At 45.9% G+C, this 26,042-nt stretch overlaps 1 protein-coding gene across 4 annotated transcripts; it reads left to right on the forward strand.

Moving 5' to 3' along the window:
- The first annotated feature begins 5,363 nt into the window (after nt 1-5,363).
- GOSR2 (golgi SNAP receptor complex member 2) lies at nt 5,364-25,509 on the forward strand. 4 transcript variants are annotated; one of them, XM_030850073.2, is made up of 6 exons: nt 5,364-5,452; nt 13,798-13,862; nt 15,474-15,582; nt 16,588-16,720; nt 19,187-19,327; nt 22,456-25,509. In XM_030850073.2, exons 1-6 carry the CDS (start codon nt 5,424-5,426, stop codon nt 22,615-22,617), a joined length of 639 nt encoding a protein of 212 aa, XP_030705933.1. In that variant the 5' UTR covers nt 5,364-5,423; the 3' UTR covers nt 22,618-25,509. The 4 variants fall into 4 exon arrangements, with proteins under 4 accessions (XP_030705933.1, XP_030705935.1, XP_030705938.1 ...); XM_030850075.2 differs by having other exon boundaries at nt 15,477-15,582; XM_030850078.3 differs by lacking the exon at nt 5,364-5,452 and adding an exon at nt 5,471-5,535.
- Nucleotides 25,510-26,042: the final 533 nt, after the last annotated feature.

The raw sequence follows: 26,042 nt of genomic DNA on the forward strand, positions 1-26,042 counted from the left end.
AAGCAGTAGCAGGGAGACACTGATGGTTCCTGAGCAGGAGACATGCATAAGGTGGTATGTTATGCATGTGAATCTGAAGGCAATATTCCTGGAGAGGCAGGTGGGTGAGGAGGTGAAAACTAGAGGCAAAAATTCACTCAGGAGGTCCCATGACAATCACTGTGAAATTAACACTCAAATCACTTGCAAATCCTTTCACATTTAATCCTCCTTCAACCTGGTGAAATACCGGGAGTGGATATTAGTGTCCCCATCTGACAGAAAAAGAAACTTAGGCTCAGAGGAACTGATTGATTTGGCCAAAAGGACCAAATTGGAAAATCAAACTCAGGCCCCCTGTATCAAACTCTGAACTCTTTCTATCCCATGCTCAGGGGTCCAGGAAAATGGGGGCCCGAAAGGAGGAGACAGAGATGACCAAGGAAGGCTCCCTGGAGGGGTGAAGTATATTCAGAGAAAAGCTGAACTCACTTGATCTAAGCATCCCTTGGAAGTCTTCACACTTAAACGCTGATGTGGTGCATCTGGTCCAACTGACACTGAAGTGCCCAGACTGGGAGTCAGCAAGGCCTGAGTTCAGGTCTCAGCTGGTCACTCACCCACTCTTTACTGTGGACACTTAACCTCTCTGAACCTCAGTTTTGTCGTCTATAGATTAAGACACCTGCCACACAGGGGGTTGTAAGGAATGAATGAGATCATTAGAGCCCAGAGAGACGGAGCTCCCGGTCAGTCCCTCAAGTCTAAACTAAGCCAACCCATGGCTCCATGTGCTGACGCCCAAGCCTCCTTCTCCCCTCCAACTACCAGCCTCCTGCTACCTCTGCCTTCCTCAGACTACCTCTCTTTCCACAGATGCCTCCACATATGCCCGGCTCCAGGTGGCCCCAAAGAGCAGGGGCCTCAGAAGGCATTTCTCCAGCCTGGCAGAGGGCTTCCTAGAAACTGTGCTGAGCCCCACAAATGCCTAATGACCATGGAAATCACTTAGCAAGGGGGAAGGCAGACCTCTGCCCTGGCTCCGCTCACAGGTGATGGGGTTAATCGGGAATTCTCTTTCCCTCCCTCAGGGCTGCTGGTGGGGGTCCAGCTCCCCGATGACCTGGGGACACATTAGTCAGTGATAAGTGGGGCTTTCCAGCCCCTTTTATCCTGTTTACAATACACTGGCTCTCCTCGGACCAAACCCTGCTCCCCCGACCTTGCTCCTGGCTGTTATGGCTACATGAGACAATTTGCTGATGGACTCTCTGTGGAGGGCAGCTTCCCTGGAGACCTCTCCCCACCTCCCACAGCACCCGGGGCAACATCTCCTCCACCTGGTGGGTCCTGGAAGGGGCCCCAGATGCTTGTTGTGCTCAGCTCATTGCAGCCTCTGAATTCAGAAATGTCATCCTTTCTGTCTGCTCAGCTTTAATCGAAGGGGTTAGGGAGAAAACCCAGAGGCGGTGAGATTATGTTTCTCCGGCTTTGGGGGCGGGGGTGACTAGGGTTTTGTTGCTGTCCAAAGCAGAAACCATCAGAGGTGTTTTATTTACCTGTGCAAGGACCTCGGAGTCAAAAATGCAGGATGACAGAGCAGCTACCTGGAGGGCGGTGTGTGACTGCAGCCTGGACCTTGTTCCCCTCACCCACAGTCAGCTTAGGCAAGCAAGTTAATCTCTGAAGCTCAGGATGCTTGTCTAGGAAACCAGGATGGTGATGCCTGTCCTGCCTCTGACCGGGTGGTTATGAGCACAGGATGAGAAACTGTTGTGAAATCGCTTAAAGAGGAGACATTTTGTTTAACGCTCTGCACTGATTTCAAGTGACAAGGCTTTCAACAAGAATGGCTCTTCTGATGCAGGCAGTTTTTAATTGCCTAAAAGTCAACTTTCAAATAATTCTGGGCTTCTAAAATGGCAGGCAGGTGGAATACTTAGGAGAGTGAGTTGATTAAATGGAGTCCATTTCAAGGCAACAAGATATTTAACAAGCACCTACCTTATACCAGTCACTGAGCTGGATGCTAGGAAGATACAGGGATGAAAGACACACCTCCTGCCCTTGGGCTGGTGGACAGAGAATTGGGATACTTGTGATAAGTGCTGAGAAGGGGCACCAGGTGCCAGAGGAGCACAGGGGAGGAGCTCAGATCCAGCCTCAGTGTCAGAGGCCCTCCCCAAGGGAGGTGAAACCAGAGCTGAGACTTGAATGAGTTCATCAGGCTTGAGGCAGAGGGAAGGGTGTTTGAAGCACAGGGAACAGTGCATGCAAAGGCCAGAGGACACAAAGGCCCTTGAGATAAGAACTCCAATTACTCTAGTTAGGATGGGGGAAGTGGCCAGAGATGTGGCCAGTAAGGAGAGCTCTGTCTGCCAAGATAAGAATTTGTTACTGTGTTCTTTAGGCACCAGGGAGCTATCAAAAGGCTCAATATTGAAGAGAATGATTGGAAAGGGGAGGGAGTGGTTGAGGAATGATGAGGGCCTCTCTCTCAGGTTTGGTAGGGGAAGGGGGACATATTCACAACTGGCACCAATTGTGCAAGGTGCTGCATGAGCATTGACACAGGTGGGATAGACAATAGGGGGAGGGGGGCTTAGGAGGCAACAGAATCAGAAGGTGCACTGGGAGGGCGGTAGACACCAGGGCAGGGGCAGTATAGGGAGCAGTGATGGTTTGGTAGGAGGGATAACAGAATTGTTCTATTCCATCTGATTGAGTTGACCAGAGAGACACAACAGATTAATGGCTTCAGAGAGAACAATTAAGTTCCTCAAATCAGACACATCAAAAATACTCTTCAGGGACTTCCCTGGTGGTGCAGTGGTTGAGAGTCTACCTGCCAATGTGGGGGACATGGGTTTGAGCCCTGGTCCGGGAGGATCCCACATGCCGCAGAGTGGCTGGGCCCGTGTGCCACGGCTACTGAGCCTGTGCTCTGGAGCCCGCGAGCCACAGCTGCTGAGCCCACGTGCCACGGCTGCTGAAGCCTGCGTGCCTGGAGCCCATGCTCTGCAGCAGGAGAGGCCAACGCAATGAGAGGCCCGTGCACCGCAGCGAGGAGTAGCGCCCGCTCGCCACAACTAGAGAAAGCCTGTGTGCAGCAGCGAAGACCCAACGCAGCCAAAAATAAAAATAAATAAATTTTAAAAAATGCTCTTCAGAGTATTGAAGTTTATCATACCACAAAGGGAAGAAACAGGCAGAATATGGATTAGTTTACCAAATCCTGGAACAGTAGAACTTTGGGACACCTCTTAAAGTTCAGATAAAAGGAGAGGGCATAAAGTCATCATATTGATTTTCCTGAAATCAGTGGAAACTTGATTCCATTACCCAAGGCTCAAAGCCCTCCAGATGTTCCACAAGGTGGAGGCAAAGCATCTTTCCTGTTTGTGTATATTCCTCTACTGCAGAAACACTCTGCTCTAGCCAAGAGGAACCACACAGACTGCCTGGGACTACCTACAGCTTCTGAAAATTTATCTCTCTGCTTGCCAAGAATTCCCTGTGCCCTGCATCTCCATACATCTTAATCTTTCTTGTACTTCAAGGTTTAGCTGAAATCTCATCTCTTCTGGAAAGCCTTCCTTCATCACCAAATTGAAAGGGATCTCTTCCTTCCCTATGTTATGACAGAAACTAATTGTCTTTACTACTCATTACACATTCATACATTGTCTTGCACTGTTACCTTTTCATAATCCCTGTACCCTGTCTCTCTAACTAGCTGATAAGCTTTTTGAGGTCGGGTATCTATTGCTGCAAAATGAACTACCCCAAAATTTAGTGGCTTAAAATATCACCCGCTTTACTGTATCTCTTGATTTCCTGGACAGGAATTCAGGCACAGGCTCAGTTGGGCATTTCTTTTGTTCCACGTGGAGTCTACAGAGGTCACTTGGTGGGAGTCAGCTGACGGACAGACTCTTATTGAGGGTACAAGATGGCTTCACTTACAAGTCTGGTGCCTTGGCTGGAAGAGTGGGCTCAGCTAGGCATGTTGACTAGAACACATATAGACATGGCCTTTCCAGCATGATGGCTTCAAGGTAGTCAAACTTCTTCCAAGGTGACTCAGGATCACCAGAGTGAGTGCTCCTTTAGAGGGCTGAGTAGAAGCTGCAAGGCTCCTTATGACTTGGCCTTGGAAACCCTAATATTTCACTCTTGCTACATTCCGTTGCTCAAGCAAGTCACTAAGGCCAGCTCAGATTAAAAAAGAATGGAATTAGACTCCACCTTTTAATCGGAACAGTAGCAAAGAATACAAAACCATCTTTATTCTACCACACAAGATTGTCCTAAGACCTAGGCAAGCCAAGTCCCTGGCCCAGGTCCCGGGCCTCAGGGTGTCCCACGCTTTGGAGTGCTATTTTAAATTTTTTCTAAGTCCTCCTTAAGTGGCTGGGATCATTCTAGTCTGTTTCTCTAGGGCTGTGTCTTACTTCTATTCCTCCCCGCCCCCGAGTATCTGTGCCTGGTAATAGCAGGTACTCATTAATAAATATTAGAATAAGTGAAAAAATAATGTTAGGGAAAGAAGGTACATGGGTGGACAGTCCCTTGGGGCACAAAACTGGGTGGGATCCAGGATACAGGAAAATAGAAGCATCAACTTGTCAAAGGAAGAGGAACATCTCCTCCCTTGGGAGGAATGGTAGATAAGCCTGGGAGGATGGAAACGGATTAGGTCTACATGGAGAGCCAAGTGTCCAAATCCTTCAAGTCCTAACTCAAATGCCACCTCCTACATTGTCTTTCCTGAATCTCTCACTGGAGCCGACTCCAGCTCACTCAACCTCTTCAGACTTTCTACCTTGTAGATGTTTATTTGTACACACATCTTATTTTCTTTCCTATACCAAGACCTCTTTGAGGGCAAGAAGAACCGGTTTCCTCCACAGAACATGTGATACATGGTAACCACTCATTCACTCTGGGTTTATTAGACGGATAAATGGGGTGGGGGACGAGACAGGAGATGCTTGCACCAGAGACTCCAGCGAAGAGTGAAATCTTCAGACCCACAACAAACAGTTTGAAGCGAAGCCAAGCAGGAATCTTCCCGCACTTCCTCCCGCAAATATGAACTGCTGTCCTCTGGTCTCCAAACTTGCTCTGAGGACCCCACGTCGGTACCCTACGACTGCCCTTACCAATGCCTGACTCAATGCTGGAGACGGCCTCCGGCCAAAACCTAGGCTTCCTCGTCTCCCATCTGAGACAGAACCTCTGACTACACTTAGCCTTCTTCTCCAGGCCCCTTTACTCGTTTCCCTTCCCCTTTCTCGCAGTCACCACCAGTAGGGCGCGCGTTGGGGCAGCCCTAGCCGGCAGGGAAGGGAGGATCCTGAGACCGGAAGCCGGAAGCCGGAAGTGGGGCTGTGAGTACGTGTTCTGTGGAAGCCAGCGCGGTACCCGGTGGGGCCGGCAACATGGAGCCGCTGTACCAGCAAACGCACAAGTGAGGGATGAGTCGGGCACGGGCTGGGGCAAAGCCAGGCTGGGCGAGGCCTGCCCCCTGTCTCGGGCCTCGGGCGTCCGCCGGTATGGAGGCCGAGTCCTTCCGTCCGGGCGCTGCAGGGGGGAGCAGCTCGGAAGTGCTCAGTCTTTGGCGGAATGCCCAGGTAGCGGAGGCCGGAGGGTCCGACCTAGTGCCCGAGGACATTGGGCCGAATGCCTCCGGGGACCTTGGAGGCCATGACTGCCCGCTGGGTAAACTAGGTGAAGGGGAAGTCGCACTTTGTCCAGCACCTGCCAACTCTATGGTCCGATTTGGTAGAGCTGGTGCGGACTCAGGGCCCCGGCACAGAGGAGTTTACCAGTTGGAGAGTCAGGACGTGTACGAAAAAAGGTCTAATGTGTGGCACAATGAGGTGGAAGGTAAATGAGCAGTACCAGCAGGATCTCCTTAAGTAATTTAGAAGGATCCATCACTGGGATGAGGTCGTCAGAAAAAGTTTAATTAATAGCTCACAGCTCCTAAATGATGTTAGTCCCTACTCTTTATTGACTCAAAACTTGTTGCTTCTACACTGTGATTTTTTTTTTTTATTCTGATTTTGGTTTATACTAAAGACTATTTTTATAATACAAAGAAATTGCTCAGATAGCATTCAGTATTATGCGGTACTTGTTATTCATATCTGGTTACAGGTTACCTTTAAGGAAATTGAATTTTGGTTTAGCTTCTCATAACTTAAATTCCTTGGTAGTGTCCTTTATTCATATTGTCCTGCATTTTTGGAACTTGCTGAAATGTGTAATTGAATATGGAAATAAGATCATACCTGTCGTATTTGGGGGGATGATTTATCTTTCATTGTGGTCAGACATGCATTAACGTAAAAATTTACCATTTTAAAGTTAACCATTTAATTTTTAATTGTTACCAGTATCATTTAGTTTGCCATTTAAAATTATAATCATTTCTTTTTTTATATTTTATTTATTTATGTATGTATGTATGGCTGCATTGGGTCCTCGTTGCTGCACACGGGCTTTCTCTAGTTGTGGTGAGTGGGGCTACTCTTCGTTGTGGTGTGCGGGCTTCTCCTTGCGGTGGCTTCTTGTTGCAGAGCTTGGGCTTTAGGCGTGTGGGCTTCAGTAGTTGTGGCACACGGGCTCAGTAGTTGTGGCACATGGGCTTAGTTGTTCCGCAGCATGTGGGATCTTCCCCAACCAAGGCTCAAACCCGTGTCCCCTGCATTGGCAGGCGGATTCTTAACCACTGCGCCACCAGGGAAGTCCCTATAATCATTTCTAAGTGTACAGTTCAGTGACATCAAGTACATTCACAGTGTCGTGTAACCATCAACATTATCCATTTCAAGAACTTTTTCATTATCCCAATCAGAAACTCATGTACCCGTTAAGCAGTACCTCCCCATTCTTCCCCAAGCCCCTGGTAACCTGTTCTGCTTTCTGTTTCTGAATTTGCCAATTCTATATATCTCATATAAGTTGAATAATATAATATTTGGCTTATTTTACTTAGCATAATGTTTCCAAGGTTCACGTATGTCACAGCGTGTATCAGAACATCGTTCCTTTTTATGGCTGAATAATATTCTTTTGTGGATACACACGTGCGCGCGCGCGCACACACACACACACACACACACACACACACCACGTTTCATTATCCGTTCATCTATTGATGGACACTTGGGTTGTTTCCACCTTCTGGCTGTTGTGAATAATACTGCTGAGAACATTGGTGTACAAATATCTGTTTGAGTCTCTGTTTTCCATTTTTTTGGAGTGTATGCCTATACCTATCCTATTCTAACAACTTTCAAATATATGCTGTAGTTTTGTGCTGATGAAAACACTTAAAATCACACCTCCAGGGCCTGGGAAAGAAAGAAAATGGGGACCCACCTCTCTAATGAATTCACAACAAAAGCAATACTTTGGAGCATTAGAATAAGAGGAAGATGATCCAGTTATTGTTTCATTTTCTAAGTTTATGTTTCATTAAGTTGCTGTTTCATTTTCTACTTTTCTTTCTTTTTACTTTGTTGATTAAGTGTTTGGTTTGGGTGGGTGAAAATGTAGAGCCTACTTTGTAATAGTATTGAAATGACAGAATTGGTCTTACACTTTTATTCTCATATAAAAATTATAGGAAGGAACTTTAAAAACTAGATCTGAGAGTCAGTTGGAAAAGGAATGAAACAGAAAATTATGCTCATGTTACTAAGAAAGGGCAGATCTTTTACAATAATAAGGCTCAATGGACTGAGGTGCTTTGAAGTTGATCTGTGATGTACAGTCTCATCTGGTTAGTTAATTTGGTTGAAGGATGTTGCTAAGGAGGCCGCGACCCAGTTTATTTTTAAGAATAATTTTGTTCACAGAGTCTCAGACTACCTGTTATCATTGCAGCAGGTAGCTGATCACATAGTAAACTAGGAAGCTCAATTCTATGTAAACTTAGAGGAGCAATACTCAACGGTGTCCCAAACAAGATTTGTGGAGTGTAGATGAACTACTTACCTCTGCAGGCCTCCAGTGATTTACCCTCAAACTCTGGAGACCCTTGGAGTCTATAGCAGAGCTTGCCAGCTTTTTCTGTCAAGAGCCAGACCGTAAATATTTCAGGCCTTACAGACCGTCCGGTCTCTGTAGCCGCTGTTCAACTCTGCTATTATAGTGGGCAAGCAGCTGTAAGACAATATGTAAACAAATGGATGTGACTGTATTCCAATAAAACTTTATTACAAAAACAGACAAGGGGCAAGATCTGGCCAACCACTGCTAGGCCTTCTACTATGCAGTCGTTCATTCATTCATTTATTTAGCACCTGCTTTGTGTCAGGCACCATTCCCAGTGCTAACTGTACAGCCCTGCCCTTAGGGAGTTTACCTTGTTTCACGCTGCAGTATATTCTGATCTGCCTCCTTTCCCCTCAAGGACTGAACCAGGACTGGGGATTCTGGCTCTAGACCTCTTCACCTTGTTTTCCTCATCTGTAAAATGAAGGTTTGGGGCTGATTAAACTGTAAGGCTCCTTTCAGCTCCATAATACTGGTGATTGAGTGTCTTTAAAAGGAAACACACAGAATCCTGTGTGCATCAGCAGTTAACTTTTGCAGTTGCAGAAATTAGTGATTGCAGCTGAATTGACACAGCAGTAACTGAAAGTATTAATTTTACTGGAACTTTGAACCCAATTTATAGTTATCTCTTGCCACGTCCCTGAAAGTACATTGAAATTAGATCAACATTTTAAAGTGTGTATCTTGAAAATGCCTGAACTACCTGAACAATGAATGAAGAGAAAAAAGATGAAAAACAGGTTAAACATTTTGCACTTAAATAATACTGTGTTAGGATGAACTTTATAGAGGAGCTAATAGCCAGGCTTCTATTTTTGAGATCCCAGTGCTTGGAAAGGTGCCCATATTTGTCCAGGATCATTCAGTGCCCTGGACCTTATTATCACTAGAGATTCTGATTCAATAGGTTTGGAGCACAAGAAGCTCTATTTTTAACAAGCTCTCCAGGTGATTTTGATGAACAGCTGGGTTTAAAGACTGCTACCTTATCTCAAAAACAGCTTTTCCTTTTTTTGATTTTCCCTTCTGATGAGAGGCTAAATATAGTAGAGGCAAAGTGGGTGAGTGAAAATGCCCAGATGGTTCCCACTACTTTTAAGCAAAGCTGAGTAAAAACAACAAACTTCTGTATGGTGCTGTATGGGTTACACAGCAGTTCCATATTGCATTTGGATCTACGCTTTAAGTAATTATGATTATCAGTACCCCGTTTTACAGTTGAGAACACCGAGGCACCAGGGAATTAAATGACTTGTTCAGTGTCCCTCAGCTACTGCACAGTGGCACTAGAACGTCAGCTCAGATCTTTTTACTCCAAAACCCTGTTTCCTGCTCAAGTTGGTCAGAGGCAGCATGGGTGCAAAGTGGGTGTATATGATGGGGGTGGGGTAGTTCCATGGACTTTTAAAAAACAATTATGTTTTTAAATTCTTCCTAGATCTTCTACAGACTTTTTTTTTTTTTTTTTAATCAGCAACAGTGACCCTTGCTTATTTGCTACTAGGTCTCTGCTTGGTTATGTTTTCACCCATGCCCACCATGGACCCCATGCTAGGCAGGGCTAGGACTTCTGATTTCTAGTGTCCACACTCCCAAGTCATGCTTGTGTAGCAGCTGTTTCGTATTGGCTTCAAATGTGTGTCCGAATTCCCAGTTCAGTATAAAACAGATCTGCCACTCGGCACGGCAGTTCCCACCATGCCATTCATGCTTACTTTGTTGTTTTGCATTTATTTCCTCTCGGGCATGACACGTAGAGATTGTATCGCTTTATTGGCTCTAACTTTTTCAGTTCATTCAAAGCAAATAGAGATTGGATGGAAAAAGTCAGTAACATTTCCCTGCAATTTAAAGTTTATCCATTGTAGCTTAGAAAACAGTAAAAGCCAGCTGAAGAGTGCTTATAGGGTTTTGTGGGTATGGGCATTATCTCCTGCTGTCATCGTAGAATTTCGGAATTGAAAGTGACTGGCAAGATCTTCCATTCCAACTCACTTTGGTCGGGAAGACCCTTTATAAAACTCAAGGTAGTTCATGTACTCTGTGTTTAAACATGCCAGAGCTCTTTTTTTTTCCCTCTTCTTGAAGAGAGAGTTTGTAATTGTTCTCATTTTTCCCGGGGTTGAGCTGAAATCTGTCATCTTGAAATTTGTACCTTTTGGTTCTGGGTCTCCCTTAAGGAGCAGCCACAGAGAACAAGCCCACTCCTCTTTCTGTATGTCATCTCCAGATACTTGAAGAGCCCCAGCTGCCCCATTTTAGTTTAGTTTTTTCTTTTCTTTTCTCAGAGGATCATTATCACTAGCTCTTTTGACCATTCCTCTTCATAACTTGACTTCTAAACTCTTTTCCAGCCGTCCTGTTCATCTTCCATTGGGAGAAACCTTTAATTGGTAGGGTTCCTTTAGCAGATGGCTCCCAAAGTTGAATGCCAGTCTATATTGTGCATTTGACTTTTTTTTTTAACCTCAAGTCAAAATGTGTGGTTTTTTTCCTTTAACATCTTTATTGGAGTATAATTGCTTTACAGTGATGTGTTAGTTTCTGCTTTATAACAAAGTGAATCAGCTAGACATATACATATATCCCCATATCTCCTCCCTCTTGCGTCTCCCTCCCACCCTCCCTATCCCACCCCTCTAGGTGGTCGCAAAGCACCGAGCTGATCTCCCTGTGCTATGCGGCTGCTTCCCACTAGCTATCTGTTTTACACAAAATGTGTTTTATCCCTGACAAATTCATCTTACTACTTTAGCCTAAATGAAAAATGTTAATATTTGTTTTGTGGTACAATATCCTAAGCACTCACTAGAGCACAGAATCATGTGCAAATTTCATAATCAAACGTTGATTTTTAAAAATTAATTAATTACTTATTTTTGGCTGTGTTGGGTCTTCGTTTCTGTGCGAGGGCTTTCTCTAGTTGCGGCGTGCAGGGGCCACTCTTCATCGTGGTGCGCGGGCCTCTCACTGTCAATGGCCTCTCCTGTTGCGGAGCACAGGCTCCAGACGCGCAGGCTCAGTAGCTGTGGCTCACGGGCCCAGCTGCTCCGCGGCATGTGGGATCCTCCCAGACCAGGGCCCGAACCCGTGTCCCCTGCATTGGCAGGCAGACTCTCAACTACTGCGCCACCAGGGAAGCCCTCAAACGTTGATTTTTAAAAAACACTGAGCAAAACACAGCGCCAAAGGCAGTCCTTTGGTGGAACCTGGAAGTCTTCCCAGGATCCCTTGGGGACCATGGTTTTGCCTGCTATGAGTCCCTCATCCTTAAAGTTTAAAATATTTGTCAATCTAATGGGAGAAATATGATTTCATTGTTTATTATTTTTTAAAATAAGTTTATTTATTTTGTTTACTTTTGATGGTGTTGGGTGTTTGTTGCTGCGCGCGGGCTTTTCTCTAGTTGCGCGAGAGCTACTCTTCGTTGCCGTGCACGGGTTTCTCATTGCAGTGGCTTTTCTTGTTGCAGAGTGCGGGCTTCAGTAGTTGTGGCACACGGGCTTAGTTGCTCTGTGGCATGTGGGATCTTCCTGGACCAGGGCTGGAACCCGTGTCCCCCGCATTGACAGGCGGATTCTTAACCACTGCACCACCATGATGTCATTGTTTTTAATTTGCATTTTCCTGATTACTAGAAGAGAGTCTCTTCATATATTTATTGGCCATTTGGGTTTCCTTTTCTGTCAGTTGCCCTTTGCCCATTTAAAAAATTGCTTTGTTTGACTTTTCCTATTGATTTGTAGCAGTTCCTTATACATTCTGAATACTATTCCCTTGTTACCTGCTGCAGGTATCTTCCAGTCTCTGCCTGTCTTTTTTTTTGTAAATTGTGCCTTTGGTGTAAAAAGGGTTTTGTTTTAATGTAGCCAGATCTATCAGTCTTTTCTTTTGTGGTTTGTGGGGTTTTGGGGGGAGTTTTGGTTTTTGTCTTGTTTAAGAAATCCTTCTTTAACCTGAAGTCATAATATGCACGCCTATATTTTCTTCGGAAAGTTCTAAAGCCTCACTTTTTACATTTAGGCTTTAAACCATCTTGAGTTTATCTTTGTGTACTATTACATGAGGTGTCTTTTTTCCATGTGGATAACGAGCTGAGCCATCAGCACTTATTGTAGTCCATTCTTTTCCCACTGCCATTAGAAGTTTACCTCACTGCCCACATCCAGGCCTTCAGGGAAGTCCTAGTTCTCTTTTCCATCTCAGCATTGCCATCCAGTCCTCTCTGGCTGTTTTCACGGTTGCCCTGATCCAGATGTTGGTTTCTTCAAGCTGCCTTTCTACATCTGCCTCCATATGTCCACGTGCCTCCATTCTGAAGCATCCAGACTTGCCTTCCTGAAGTAGCAGGTTCTAGGAGTGATTTCCTGGTGCCTCTCAGGACCATGGGTCTTGCCCAGGAGCGCTCTGAGAGTCGTTAGAGAGCTGCTCTTGCTTCTGGGGCCATGGGTCATGTTTAGAGGCCACAGGGACACCCTGGAAAAGACTAGAGGCAAGTTCAAATGAAATTTGGGCTCCTGACTCACATTGGTAAATTTGGGGTCACAGTTTGTGGTGCTCACGGTGGAGGATGGTTGCTGACCTTTCCCTCAAGGGTTGGTGATGATGGAAGAGCTCACAGGTCCCTCTCATGTGGCTCTCACGTGGAGAGACCAGAGGCACCAGGAGGCGGTTGTTGGAGTAGGATAAACAGTATCCCCAGGACTGATCACAGAGGACGGCTCGGAAGGGCTCAGCGGGTAGGTGACCTTGCCCAGTCCCCGGGGAGCCTCCAAAAGATGCTCTGGGGCCTGACGTCCGGGACCGTGCCAGAGGTTCTGGGTGCAGTGTCGGCGTTTCCAAGTGAGATGGCAGTCTCCTCATGTTGCCAGGGAAAGATGTTGACCAAACAGGAGATCCGTATCTTTCAGGGCCTTCCTCTAATGGTTTCCTCCAGCTAATCCCTCATCCCCTTCTTCCCTCTGACCCCAACCCTCAGGCAGGCCAGCCTGCTGGTAACGCACGTGATGTGCCTTGCAGGCCTTTTTGCATGTCATTTTCTCCACATCTTCCTTCACCAAATCACGTCTGTCGTCTTCAAAATGATGTTGAGAACTCCCTTCACCCACAAAGCTTTCCCCAGCTCACTCTTCTGTTCATTGCCTTTGCTTAGCACTGCTGCGCCTAGCTCCTCAGCTTTCTTTTTGTTTACACTTCTATGTGTTAGTGTTCTCTTAAATCTTCTTGGGACTTTACAAGTCTATCTGGCCTGTCCTTCCTAATTACACTGTTTCTCAAGGACAAGGATTATATCTCTCTTGCCCTTTGACTCTCCCTAGTACAGACCAGTGCTCAGCACATTGGGTCAAGGAACAGAGAGTAGGATTGGCTGGGTCCAGATCGAGGTTTATCACTTGGTGTGTGACCTTGAACAAGTTACATAACCTTTCTGGGCTTCGGTTTTCTTATTTACAAAATGAGGATGATAATAGTACTTTCCTCATAGGGTTATTGACTTTGCAGAATGTCTCAGATGTGGTAAGCACTCACTAAATGCTGCCTGTCAGTATGATTATTAATATTAATGTTAAAATATTAGAAACCGTGCCAAAACATGTGACCTGAAGCGCCACATACAAATTTTACAGTTCAGCGATACTGTCAATTTAAATCAGCTAGATGTTGGCATTAGAAAATTTGTCTTTCCTGACCAAAGCGCTGTTGATTACTCCTGTCTCACTCATTTCCTCCCTCTTCCTTTGATAGGCAGGTCCACGAGATCCAGTCTCACATGGGACGCCTGGAGACGGCCGACAAGCAGTCTCTGCACTGTGAGTAATTAACTATGGAGACCAGAGTCCTTTCTCTGATGACACGGTGCTAATGGGCTGGGTTTCCTGACTGCGTTTCTGCCTCAGGGGCTTAATGATTCAGCGTGGAATGAGTTCTGTTGTTAGGGTGGACAGAAAAACCCTATGGCAAAGTCACTGATTTTCCTGATTGTGCCCTTTGGAATCCCACAAGTCTTATCCCCCATTACCCCTCCACTCAACCTGACATGGCCCTATGGGAATGGAAGTCCTTTCCTCCATCTGTCTTAATCTCATTACCTAGTCTGTAGAGGAATGTGGTCCATAAAAATTCAGAGATGTTTAACTGGAATTGGCCATTTCTTCTGAGCTGAGAACTGTGGCTTTTTAGGCGGATTATTCAGAAACGATGAGCAATATTAATTGGTTTAGTTCCCACACCGTGATTTCCTTTTAGAAGAGTGCTGCTTTCTGTGTTTTCGTTTCTTCTCTGTTGTAAGAAAAGGTCATTTTTCTGAGTCGGTCACACAGGCATTGCTGATCCCCCACCCACTGCAGATGCGGTCCCCTCCTCTCACTCCTCGGCTGGCGCTGTGCCCATTTCTCCTGTTTTCTCACGTCCGCTTTCTGCAGCTCCAAAAGCACCTGGTCTCTTCGTCCTGTGCCGCACCTTGTTCTGAGCCGTGCTCGTTAGCTGTGGGCTCTCCTAGGAAGGTGACATTTCTGTCTCTGCTGTCGTTTCTGTTTCGGGCAGGAGGCAGTCTGGACGCCTTCTGCGCAGTTCAGCTGCTTCTGTCCGTTCACTTTGTTTGCCTTCCCAGCAATCTCGTTGGTACATGATTAGAAATGGAAAAGTGGTCATTTTGACTGTTTATCGAAAGGGATAAGGTAAATGACTGTATTTATCGTATCGTTACCTCTGTGGATTCTTTCCTGTTGATATTCGGTCTATTCTGGGGACTCCAACATCAGTCTGCCCATTCTTAAGGGAACTCTTCTCTATGTTTCACATACTAAATCTTTCCCTTTGCGCTTTTTTTTTTTTTAACCTCATTATGTTCTGTGGGGAGTTCAGTTGGCAGTCTTTCTACGAGATATTTATAACCCATATCTGAAAATAATCTCAAATGAAAAGAGGCCTCACTTTGTATCAGAAAATATTACATTTTGCTTAAAATATTTATTTGGACAATCTTTAAATGTTCATTTTATTTTCTAAAGGCAGGAAATTTATTTCTACAGATGTATCTTCAGCTTTTTAAAAAATTGGCGTTGTTATGGCGTTAACAGCTATATATATATATATTTTTTTGAAACGTTTACAGTCACTTACTATAATTTGAATTTTTTCCCCATCATCATTAGTGTATGCATTTTTCTCCTTTTGAAATACATATTTTTGAGTTCATTTGATATAGAAAAAAGATAGGTTTGATTTCTTCCAATTTAAGTTCACTGTTATTATTATTCTTCCAGCAGTTATTCTTTGACTCTGTTTGCCTTCCCAGCAATCTCGTTGGTACATGATTAGAAATGGAAAAGAGGTCATTTTGACTGTGTATCGAAAGGGATAAGGTAAATGACTGTATTTATTATTTTTCCAGTAATTATTCTTTTTTCTCTTTTGTGCAGTAGTAGAAAACGAAATCCAAGCAAGCATAGACCAGGTATTCAGCCATCTAGAGCGTCTGGAGATCTTGTCCAGCAAGGAGCCTCCTAACAAAAGACAGAATGCCAAACTGTGAGTACTCTGACACCCCAGGCCTATCACAGCAGGCCTTTCTCCCAGGGGAGGCCATCACATATTCTGAAAATCCCATTTATACATTGAAAAACTGAGACTATGAAAAGATAAAGTCCCATAAAGAGCACAATTCTGTTTTGAGTGGTACCCCCTCGGAGTAAAAAGCCTGTGTTGTATAACACGGGGAATAGAGCCAATGTTTTGTGATAACTGTGAATGGAGTATAACCTTTAAAAGTTGTGAATCACCATATTGTATACCTGTAACTTATATCATATTGTATATCAACTATACTTCAATTTAAAAAAAAAAGGAATAAAAAGCCTGTCAGGTTAGTGGCTCAGAAGCCTCATGTCTCCTTTTCTCGTTGGTGTCATTTAGAAATTTTGCCCCCAGTACTGTTTTTCTGACCAGACCCATGGCCACTTGAAACCTAATGCTACCGGGGAGTTTCAGTCTGCTTTTTGGTTCCCACTACATTCTTGGGTGGAAATATCTTGCTCTTAATCACTCCAGTCGGTGTATTTATAATGAAATACTGATCTAATGTTTGATACACCCCCATGAAATTAAAATGAAATCACCCTCACCATCTCTACCCCAGCCCCTGCTCCCAAAAGTTTTATGAAACTTCATAGATGCTTTACTCCAAAGATGCCCTTGGGCTTCTTCCAGGAGAGTGATATAACCCCTAGAAGGTCAGGAAGAGGTCATCAAACCTGCTTCCTGTCACCTGTTCCCTGTCATGCATCCAGAATCAGAGACCAGCAGATATTTAAGTAAAGCTGCTGGAATCTCATGTGCTACCACCCTGCTCTAACCACAAGCTCCTTCTTTACTTTCAACATCATTGATCAAAATCAGATTATTTGTGGGGGATGGATGGCATGGAGTGGTGTAGGGGGAAGTGAGGAAATGTCTTTTTTCCTGAAGACAAAGCCTGGCTACCTCCAATCATTGCTGCTCTGGACTCCTGGAATTTAATCTCTCTGTCAATTCTAGTCGTGTCGACCAGTTAAAGTATGATGTCCAGCACCTGCAGACTGCTCTCCGAAACTTCCAGCATCAGCGATACGCAAAGGAGCAGCAGGAAAGACAGCGAGAAGAGCTTCTGTCCCGCACCTTCACCACTAATGTAAGCCAGGCTCCTGGGTGGGATCTGCGGGAACTCGACAGCTTGTGGGAGCTGCAGCTCAGGGCTCTGAGCGGCGGTCTTTTAGGGGGTGTCTGAAGCAGACTGATCGGACAGGAGGAGAGCAACCGGAAGTGACGGCAGACTTTGTGCATTGCCACAGAGACTAGACCTAAGCAGGGAATCTCTTTCTCTGTCACAAAAACCTGAAGAGGAAGCAGTTAAATTGAGGGAACGAGCAGAGGTGAAAATTACCTGGTTTGACTGGTCCGATGCAGAGAGGTGGACATTCACATGGTGGAAATGTTTTCCTGATCAGATCGAGACAGATGATTAGAACTTAGGCTGTTTGCAGTGAGGGCAGCGTTTCAAAGCTGCCTTCAGGCAGTTGCCATTGGGGGGGGGGGTTGTGGGGGGGGTGTGTGTGTGTGGTTCCAGTGTCAGATGCATTAAAATGTTTTTGCCCCTAGTCTGAGCGGCAGTTTGGAGGGATTTGTTAACAAATATTTCATTTTAGTGGGATTGCTTGACTCGAGCCTGTTTGAAAGTGGCCTCTTGGTTTGCACGTTGGATTTCTTAGGACGCCCTTGTCCGTGTCCTTTGGTCTCAAGAGGATCATTTCCCACACATGGCTGTAGAACGTACTGGCCTTTGTCGTGTCCTGCATATGTATTCCACCAAATTAGGTGGGTCTTGGTGTGTGGCGGGGGGAGAGTTGCTTGTTTGTTTTGTTTGTTTTTACAGAGAGTTTCATTTTCTAAAAAGATCTTAGCTTTCTAAGCCTATCATCAGAATTCAGATCAGCTCCCACTTTGCAGATGTTTAACTCTCTTTGCTGTGTCCACACTTGGAATAATGTCCCCAGGTGCTTCAGAATGTGCCTATGTAGTTTGGTTTCTCTAGCGCAAGCAGTCAGGTAACTGTGATTAACACTTCAGAAGTTCAATGAACATGTGTTGGTGGTATAATGGTAAGCAGAGCTGCCTTTCAGAAGAGTAGAGAACTGTACAACACACGAAAAGGTGGTGGCATTGGTTATTCCAGCCTTTTTAGGCCATGGATGATGGCTCAGAATTATTTTGTTTCTTACCAGCCTAGTGTGATGCTGTGCATACACTGGGCCCTTAATAAAAACTGATTGGCCGAATGAACTTCTTCTTGGTCTTTCTACGATCGGGAGGTATAATACATTTTTCTGAGAGATAACAGCCCATCAGCTATACCTTTTCAGATGGGAGGGTAAGAAAGATTTGTATATAAAAGGCATTCAATAAATACTTGTCAGATAAATGAAAAGAAGTCTCTAATTGATTCAAACACTGGAGTCTTGACCCACAGAGCATCAGCTTATGCAGAATGCTATTTAAGGTACCGAGAGTAAAGCGTGTGTAAATTAAAAACCATGACTCCTACCTCTGAGAAACTCCCGTGTTAGGGTGGGGGGACGTATACCTGAATGAAAAATGATTGTGAACTTGAGCAGCCAAGAAAAGGTGCTTTAACCTCTTCATGATGATGGAAAGTGGTAAAAGTGGCACCGCTTGGCAGAAGAGTTTGTAATGGTCAGGAGGCAGGAGAGAAGACAGTGCTGTGGCTGGTCGTGCCCTGCTTCTGTGTCCTTCCCACTTGCCGTGTAAAAGTGGAGCCCTGGGATTGGTCTTGCTTTTCTCCCTACAGGATGGTTAAGAGGGCAGGCTCTGCACCCAGCACTGGGATTCGTGCCCCGCTGGACGTCTTACCAGCTCTGCGTACTCTTGAACAAGTCATTCCACCTCTCTGGGTTTCCGTTTCTTCATCTAAAACAGGGATAATATCATAACTACTGCGTAAGGGTAGAGTGAGGATTAAGTGAGCTTAGGGTAAAGAGCATGCAGAGTGGAAAGCACTTGATCAGTATTAGTTTTTTCTCCCTTCGTTTCTTTATAGACTTTCTTCCCTGCTCAGGTGGATAGACCCATCCTCAACACCGTTAGGCCTTTAATAGAAAACAGTCTCTTCTCTCCTTAGTCAGTCTGTCTAATTGGAGGGATAAGCTGTAGATAAAATAGCCGGAGGACAAAAGCAAACCTTTAACACTGCACTGAGGGAAAGCCAAGTAAAGGAACATTTGGAATAAGCTAGTTAGCAAGGAGTCAGAGAAAGCCTTTAGGAGAAGCCCAGCAAGGTCTTAGAAGAATAGAGTTTTTCCTAAGTTGGGGGAATGATAATGGAGGCAGGGATGAACAAGACTTGTGTGGTGGAACCCACTTGCAGAGTGATAGGTCTGAGAATTCCTTTTCCTCTGAGTGAACAGAGGCCACCCCAGATCTTTGCTTTTTCTTCTCTGTTAAGTTCCTCTGATTCTCGCATCATTCCCTCTGGCTGTTTTTCCGGCGTGACCTTGGCCAGGAGGCACAGCGGTCAGATGTGGTGGGGCCCCTGGAGCTGACCAGCAAGCAGAGTAACCAAGCGCCTGCGTTTCTTTCACAGGACTCCGACACCACCATACCAATGGATGAATCACTGCAGTTCAACTCCTCCCTCCAGAAAATTCACCACGGCATGGATGACCTCATTGGAGGCGGGCACAGTATTCTGGAGGGACTGAGGGCCCAGAGACTGACCATGAAGGTGGGGGCCCTCTTGGGGGACAGGGAGAAGGCCTTTTGTTTTGGCTTTATCCAAAAGTGTGGGACCTGCGTTTACCTTTTGATCGCATACCCCTAAATTGTGATACTGTGATAGTGAGACAGAGCCTTTGAGTTTGGGTTCCTTTCTGTTGGAATTGAATTATTATGAGTCCAAAAGGAGCCAGATTCCCTTTGCCAGTAGGTGTTTCTTGTGTTTGCAATGAACCATAATGTGGCATCTCTTGGTATCCAGGTCTTTTTCCATTTCCTGAACTTAATGTAAAGTGACTGCTGCTATGAGAGGAAGCAGTAATGGACTGGGAAATTCTGTTACAGAATCCGCTCTCTCAAGAGGGAAGACGCAGCTGTACTTGGCCTCTCGCTCTCTTTCGGTTTTCCTGTGTGGCGCCCCCCACCCACCCCGCGCCCACCGGTGGACGGCCTTATAGCCGAGACCTCTGTACTGCAGCAACTGAAGGGGGTCTTAGGGCTGCCTTGGTTGACTAGCAGCGGGTGCCTTCTAGAGCACAGGCTGGTGATCCCCAGTGACTCTTCACTCTCTCTTTAGCAACAGGTATTCCTAGAAGCCCTGCCCCATTGGCTGAGACTCAAAACCCCTGGGAGTGGTTTACAGAAACATTACACAGCCTCTGATGTCAGTCATGATGTTTCAGCCTCAGCCCTTTTCCTGTGTCAACCCTGATGGATAATGGGGTGTGGGCTGTGTCTGTTATCAGGGTGTGGTCCCCAGTGGACGAAGCCCTCCCAGCCACTGAGCTGTGAGAAGCAGTCACTCGGAAGCGTGAGCTTTATCTTAGTTTTTGTTGGACCGTGTTGAGCCTGTCAGCTCCATGGGACTTCTGTACATTTCTGAGCAGCGCCTGCCACCTTTACCCAGGAGAAGGTCAGGCGAGCTGCGAGTGACACTTATCTCTTGCTGATGGCCGCAGCGCTTCAAATGGTCTGGAAGCGTGGTCTCTGACAGCTCCATGGGTGCCCCCCTTTCAGAACAGCCACCTGCAGTAATCTAAACTGATACATGATGGTTAATCCTCCCTTTCTTTAGAAAACTGCTGGCCTCTTTCCCATATCTCAGAAAAACAGTAAAACCCTTTTAGGACGAGACTCACCATGTCACACTCAAGTTGACCCGCTGGGGGTCAGAGCTTATTGTTAAAGCACATGTCAGCTTCTTCCCGAAGTCTGGTGTCACTGAGGAGTCCAAGCAACTTCTGCCCCGACACTGCCCCCAGAGGTGAAGCGCCGGGAAGTCTGGTGGGCAGTCAGGGGCTGGAATGAGAGGCTTCTAATTCCGTTTCCTCTGCACGCCTACTATACCTGTCTTTTGCCTCTTGGTTCCCTCCACCTGCCTCCTACCCCACTTCTGTCAAGGAAGTTTCTGCCCAAACCATTTGAAAGGAACATAGGAGGGAGCGTGAAGGAACCGGGCCTTGATTTGGGGTGGAAAATGAATAACATTTTTGAAATTTATGTTAATTTTCAAGTGATTTTCGAAGCTTGGTACTTGAACTTCACAGAGTGATGAAATAATCTGCTCTTTCAGAGCTAAGCGGAGTCTTTAGTGACAGTCTAGTTTACACCATCATTGTTATGGGAAAAACATGTCTCTGGTCTCTGGCAGAGATAAAGTTTGACCTGAGAGATCTCTCTCCTTGAGGCTTGTATATCATTGTCTGGGCAGAGCGTGGGTCTTGAACTCCTGTCCGTGATGCCTGTGTTCTCACCTCTCTTGCATCTTCTCTCAGTTGCTCGTTACTGTGTTCACTTAAAAAATGGTTGCAGGACATTAGGTTAGATGCCGTCATACAGATGCAGTTGGTGATGTGTGTAAGTTAAGTTGGGGTCTGCCCAGCTTTCATTTATATTTGTTACTTCATACGAAATTGAATGTGCTTAAAAATGAAAATTAGAAAGCAGAGAGGAAGGGTGGCCTGGGTGGTTTGGGCTGTTGGTTTAGGAATAAAATACCCTTTTGTTTTGGGTGGTGGGTGATGACATTCCTATAAGGAGTTGTAGGTCCTTGGGTTGGTGTCTGCCAGTTGTGTTTCTGTGGTTCCATCTTGCCCCCTTCAAACTCTCTTATAAACGTGGACACAGACCCATACGTTGTACTCAGCAGAATCCCTGCGGTTTCTCCTCTACAGAGTACACAGGCTGAGCGCAAGCATTTTAGAGCAAGCATTTTAGAGCGCAAGTTTTTTGATGTTGCCTTTTTTTCAATATAAAATATTCTAATTTAAAACTTTTTTTATGGAGGTATAATGTGCATACGGTGAGGTATACAGATCTTATTTGTACAGATCATTGAATTTTGACAAATACATCCATCCGTCTTTGTAACTCACACTGCTGTCAAGGCAGAGACCGTTTTCACCACCCCTGAAAGATCCCTTGTGCCCTTTCCCAGTCAGTCTACCCCTGTTCCCTCCGCCTGCCCCAGGCAACCACTGTTCTAATTGATTTCACCATTTATTAGTTTTGACTGTTGTTGAACTTAATGTAAATGTATTCACATTACGATTTTGTGTGTGACTTCTTCCTCTCAGGAATGTTTTCCAGGCTCATTCGCATTGTTACATGGTGTAATCAGGTCCTTTTTATTGCCCAGCAGTATCCCGTTGTGCACAGAACACACATTGTTAATCCATCCTCTGGTTGATATACACCTGGATTGTTTCCAGTTTGGGGACATTCTTCTGTTTTCTTCTAGAAGCTTTATTATAGTTTTAGCGTTTTTGTTTAATTCTACGAACGAATTAATTTTTATGTATAATATGAATCAAAGGTCTTTTTTAACACTAATATATTACATACAGACATATATGTACGTGTGTGTATGTGATACATACATGTGATACTCATTATACACCATCTGTTCCAGCACATTTGTGGAAGACTTTCCTTTCCCCCTTGCTTTGCTCTACAACCTTGACCAAAAGTCATTTGGCGATAGGAGCGTGATCTGTTTCTGGTGGCCGCTGCTGCTTGTATGCTTTAGGCATGACCAGGAGACTGTCTGTTGGTAAAGCCCCATCTCGTGATGACATTCACCCATCCTTGGTAGAAGGAGTTGATCTTTGTTTTTCTTCCTCTTCTCGTCTGTCCCAGGGGACCCAGAAGAAGATCCTCGACATTGCCAATATGCTCGGCTTGTCCAACACAGTGATGCGGCTCATCGAGAAGCGAGCTTTCCAGGACAAGTACTTCATGATCGGTGGGATGCTGGTCACCTGTGTGGTCATGTTCCTTGTGGTGCAGTACCTGACCTGAGCCAGCCAGGCCCCGTGGCTGAACAACGGTCCCACGGCGTGAGAGTGTGTGTGAGTGTGAGTGTGCAAAGAGAGGGAGGCCCGGAGGCTGCCTTCTGAAATGTGTGCCCATCTTAACTGTGAAGACCACTCAGAAGTAATTGTGACCTGCAACCTGGTGGGAGTTTCAAACCTCTGTTTTTTGTGACATCTTGGAGGGGAAACTCGTGCTACCAAGATGTGGTGCTTAGGAAATGAACGAAGTGTCTGTTCTCTCTCATGCTCACTGTCACTCTCACTGGGGGAGGAAGTGATGCAAGGGTAAGGGAGGACCAGGGAGAGGGGAGGAAGAGAATGGCCTTGGTGGTTTTTGTCCTCATAGCTGATGTGCACCCAGGAAGGCTTTCACGGTGAGCTTGCAGACAGGACTGTCCACTCTTTGCCATCCACTGGCCTTTCTGGCTCCTAGTAGATAGTCTAGAGCAGAAGCAAAGAGAGGAGGGGAAAGAGGCCTTCTTTTCCTGCACCCACTACAGTAGGTGGGTTCACATGCTCTTGCTACTAGCCACCTTCCCCCACACCCTTACAAAAAATAATGACATGCCAATGACTGACTGCTAATACTCGTCGTCCTTCCCCGGAAGCAGCTACCTAGAGGAAACAGAGGCATTGGCGCTGTTGCTGAAAGCAAGATTTTCCACATCATGGATGTTGGGTGTTTCTCCTTTCTAAAGTAAGGCCACTGTTAACTCCCTGGGAATGGTCAGTCTTGAAACTGAAGACCCTAGTCACCGATATTTTTCCCAGTAGTTAATGGTTGGCTTTTAAGACTGCAGCCTGGCACCCGTGCCCAGGCTTTGGTGGGTGTTTGCCCCTTATCAGGTAGCTGTGAGCAAAGGTTAGTGATTTGTCTTTTACAGTCTCATCTCTAGTTTTAGTGTCTCTAATTAATAATTGGCTCTCTTCCCTTCCTTGAAATATATTAGCAACTGCCAGCCAAGCCTCCATTCTGCCCAGCCAGTGTGGGCACATGCCTCCCTGGAGACGTCTCTGGTGTGTATGTCCTTGTAAGACTCTGTTTTCAGGGACCAGGACCTTTTTCCTTCTCGGACCAACCCTAGATTAAGGCTGTACCGGTACCCGGCGTATTGTGGAATTTATTGTAAAGCCAGTCTGTTCAAGGAGACTAATCACTGAAAGTACCAGAAAGACCTGGTTAGCCTATTTTTTCATCTGTCACAGGCCCTACCAGCCCTAGGCTCAGTATGGCAAGACATAAATAACACTCACAGTTTCCCAGAGGAACTGTAAACCTGGTCAGTATTAACCCCACCTTTGACTGTCTTGCCCTACCTACTTCCCGTCTTTGTTTCTTGTCATTTGGACTATCTTCTGTCATCTTTCTCTTTTCTGTGTGTTTTCTCTTCCACCTTCCTTCTTTACCACCCCCCCCCCACCTGTTTCTGTAGCAGTATTGATCTTTGTAGGCACATCTGTGGCATAGATCCCTTTTGGGGGAATGATTCTTAATTGTCACAGGTTTTGTTTTTTTGGGTTTTTTTTGCTGTACGCGGGCCTCTCACTGTTGTGGCCTCTCCCGCTGCGGAGCACAGGCTCCGGACGCGCAGGCTCAGCGGCCATGGCTCACGGGCCCAGCCGCTCCGTGGCATGTGGGATCCTCCCGGACCGGGGCACGAACCCATGTTCTCTGCATCGGCAGGCGGACTCTCAACCACTGCGCCACCAGGGAAGCCCTGTCACAGATTTTTAACATGAGTTTCCTGGGTACTGATTTCACACTTTTGGTAGGATCTCTGTTGCTCTTACTTGTCTGGGCTAAACAGGGGCCCTGGGTTTCCAAGGAAAGGGGAATCTTTGATCCCTTCATAAAAGGATTGAAGGCTCTGCCAGAGTGAAAACATTGGCCTGGTGGATGGACAGAGGGGTGGAAGCATCTTCAGACCTAGCTCTGACTTTGGGGAGGCCCAGTTGGAAATTTCCATCATACCCAGCACCCCTGCCATCCCAGGGACCCAGCACAGGTCTCTTAGCAGTGCATGAAATGGGTTTTTAAACTGCACAGACTTGGCTCTGAGCCTGGGCACCTGAGGATCCTACCAGACAGTGCACTTTGGAAGAAGAAGATGTACAAGGAGCAGCTAAGCCATTTGGACTTGAACTCTGGGGAGGCAGAAACTCCTCCCACCCTCTGCCCTCTGCCGGCTGGTGTGACACCTATTTGTAATGTACACCAGTCTGTTTCCACACTTGCCTGTCTAGTGATTGCTGGCCTCGACGAACCAGAAGTAAGGCCTTCCTTCGTGCTGCACCTTCAGAGCCATTCTCCCTACTTTGTAATAAAAATAGAGGGGGCAGTTCGTGGGTCTTCACCACCCGGAGCTAAGGAACAGCAGCCACAGTATGTCTGGAGACCCTGGGGCACCTCGTGTCATCGTGTGCTTGCCCTTCCCTGTCACACATTGGCTTTCAGTGCTCTGTGAGCAACACCCTTTTTTGTCTCCACAGTCCTCAGAGTGTAGGGCAGGGTCTCCAGGCCAGGGAAGGAGCACCCTCTAGTGGAGTTGGGGTGAATTCTCAGGTGCAAGAATCTCCAGGAGCCGCCTCTGCGACCTTGTACAGGATTTTGGTGTACCTATTGTGGTTTAAGACAGGTGGGTTGTCAAGGAACTTGGAGAATCTTCATTCCGTGGATGTGTACTCCAGGTGTGATAACCTTAAGAAAAGCCGAACTCCACGACCAAGTAAGTAGGAGAGTCTTCATTTTATAGAAAGCTTTCCTGTCCTTTGCCCTGATGAGTTTAAATGGGTTTGATTTGCAAATTTGGCTTTACACTCATTGTTTTTGAAACACATCAGTTGAATAAAGTTGCTGTTTATTTTATTTAGAAAATTACATTTTGTAAAGGAATTTGACATTCATCGTCATAACCAATGACCCTTTTTTTCTCTCAGGCCAGAGATTCTGAAACACTGTTCCGAGATGAGGGGTGGGTTGGCTGCCTCAGCAGTAGCTGGGAAACTTTTTAAAAATTATGGATTCCTCCGGCCTACCCCAGACCTTCTGCATTAGAATATTTTTTAAGTCTCTAAGGTAATTCTGATGTGTGTCTTTTATTTATTTTCCACATTTATTTAGGTATTTTATATTTGGCTGTGTTGGGTCTTTGTTGCTGCCCGCGGGCTTTCTCTAGTTGCAGCGAGCGAGGGCTACTCTTTGTTGCGGTGCACGGGCTTCTCATTGCAGTGGCTTCTCGTTGCGGAGCACAGGCTCTAGGTGCGTGGGCTTCAGTAGTTGCGGCACGAGGGTTCTATAGTTGTTGCTTGCGGGCTCTAGAGCACAGGCTTAGTAGTTGTAGCACGCAGGCTTAGTTGCTCTGCAGCATGTGGGATCTTCCTGGACCAGGGCTCAAACCCTTGTCCCCTGCA

This window comes from Globicephala melas, chromosome 20 (genome assembly GCF_963455315.2).
Source record: "Globicephala melas chromosome 20, mGloMel1.2, whole genome shotgun sequence".
Lineage (NCBI taxonomy): Eukaryota > Metazoa > Chordata > Mammalia > Artiodactyla > Delphinidae > Globicephala > Globicephala melas.

Bases quoted from the DNA above. Each gene is read 5' to 3' on its own strand.
- GOSR2 (XM_030850073.2), top strand. From the start codon at position 5,424: ATGGAGCCGCTGTACCAGCAAACGCACAA. The intron at 13,863-15,473 runs GTGAGTAATTAA...TCTTTTGTGCAG, and splicing joins CGACAAGCAGTCTCTGCACT to TAGTAGAAAACGAAATCCAA. The intron at 19,328-22,455 runs GTGGGGGCCCTC...CGTCTGTCCCAG, and splicing joins CCCAGAGACTGACCATGAAG to GGGACCCAGAAGAAGATCCT.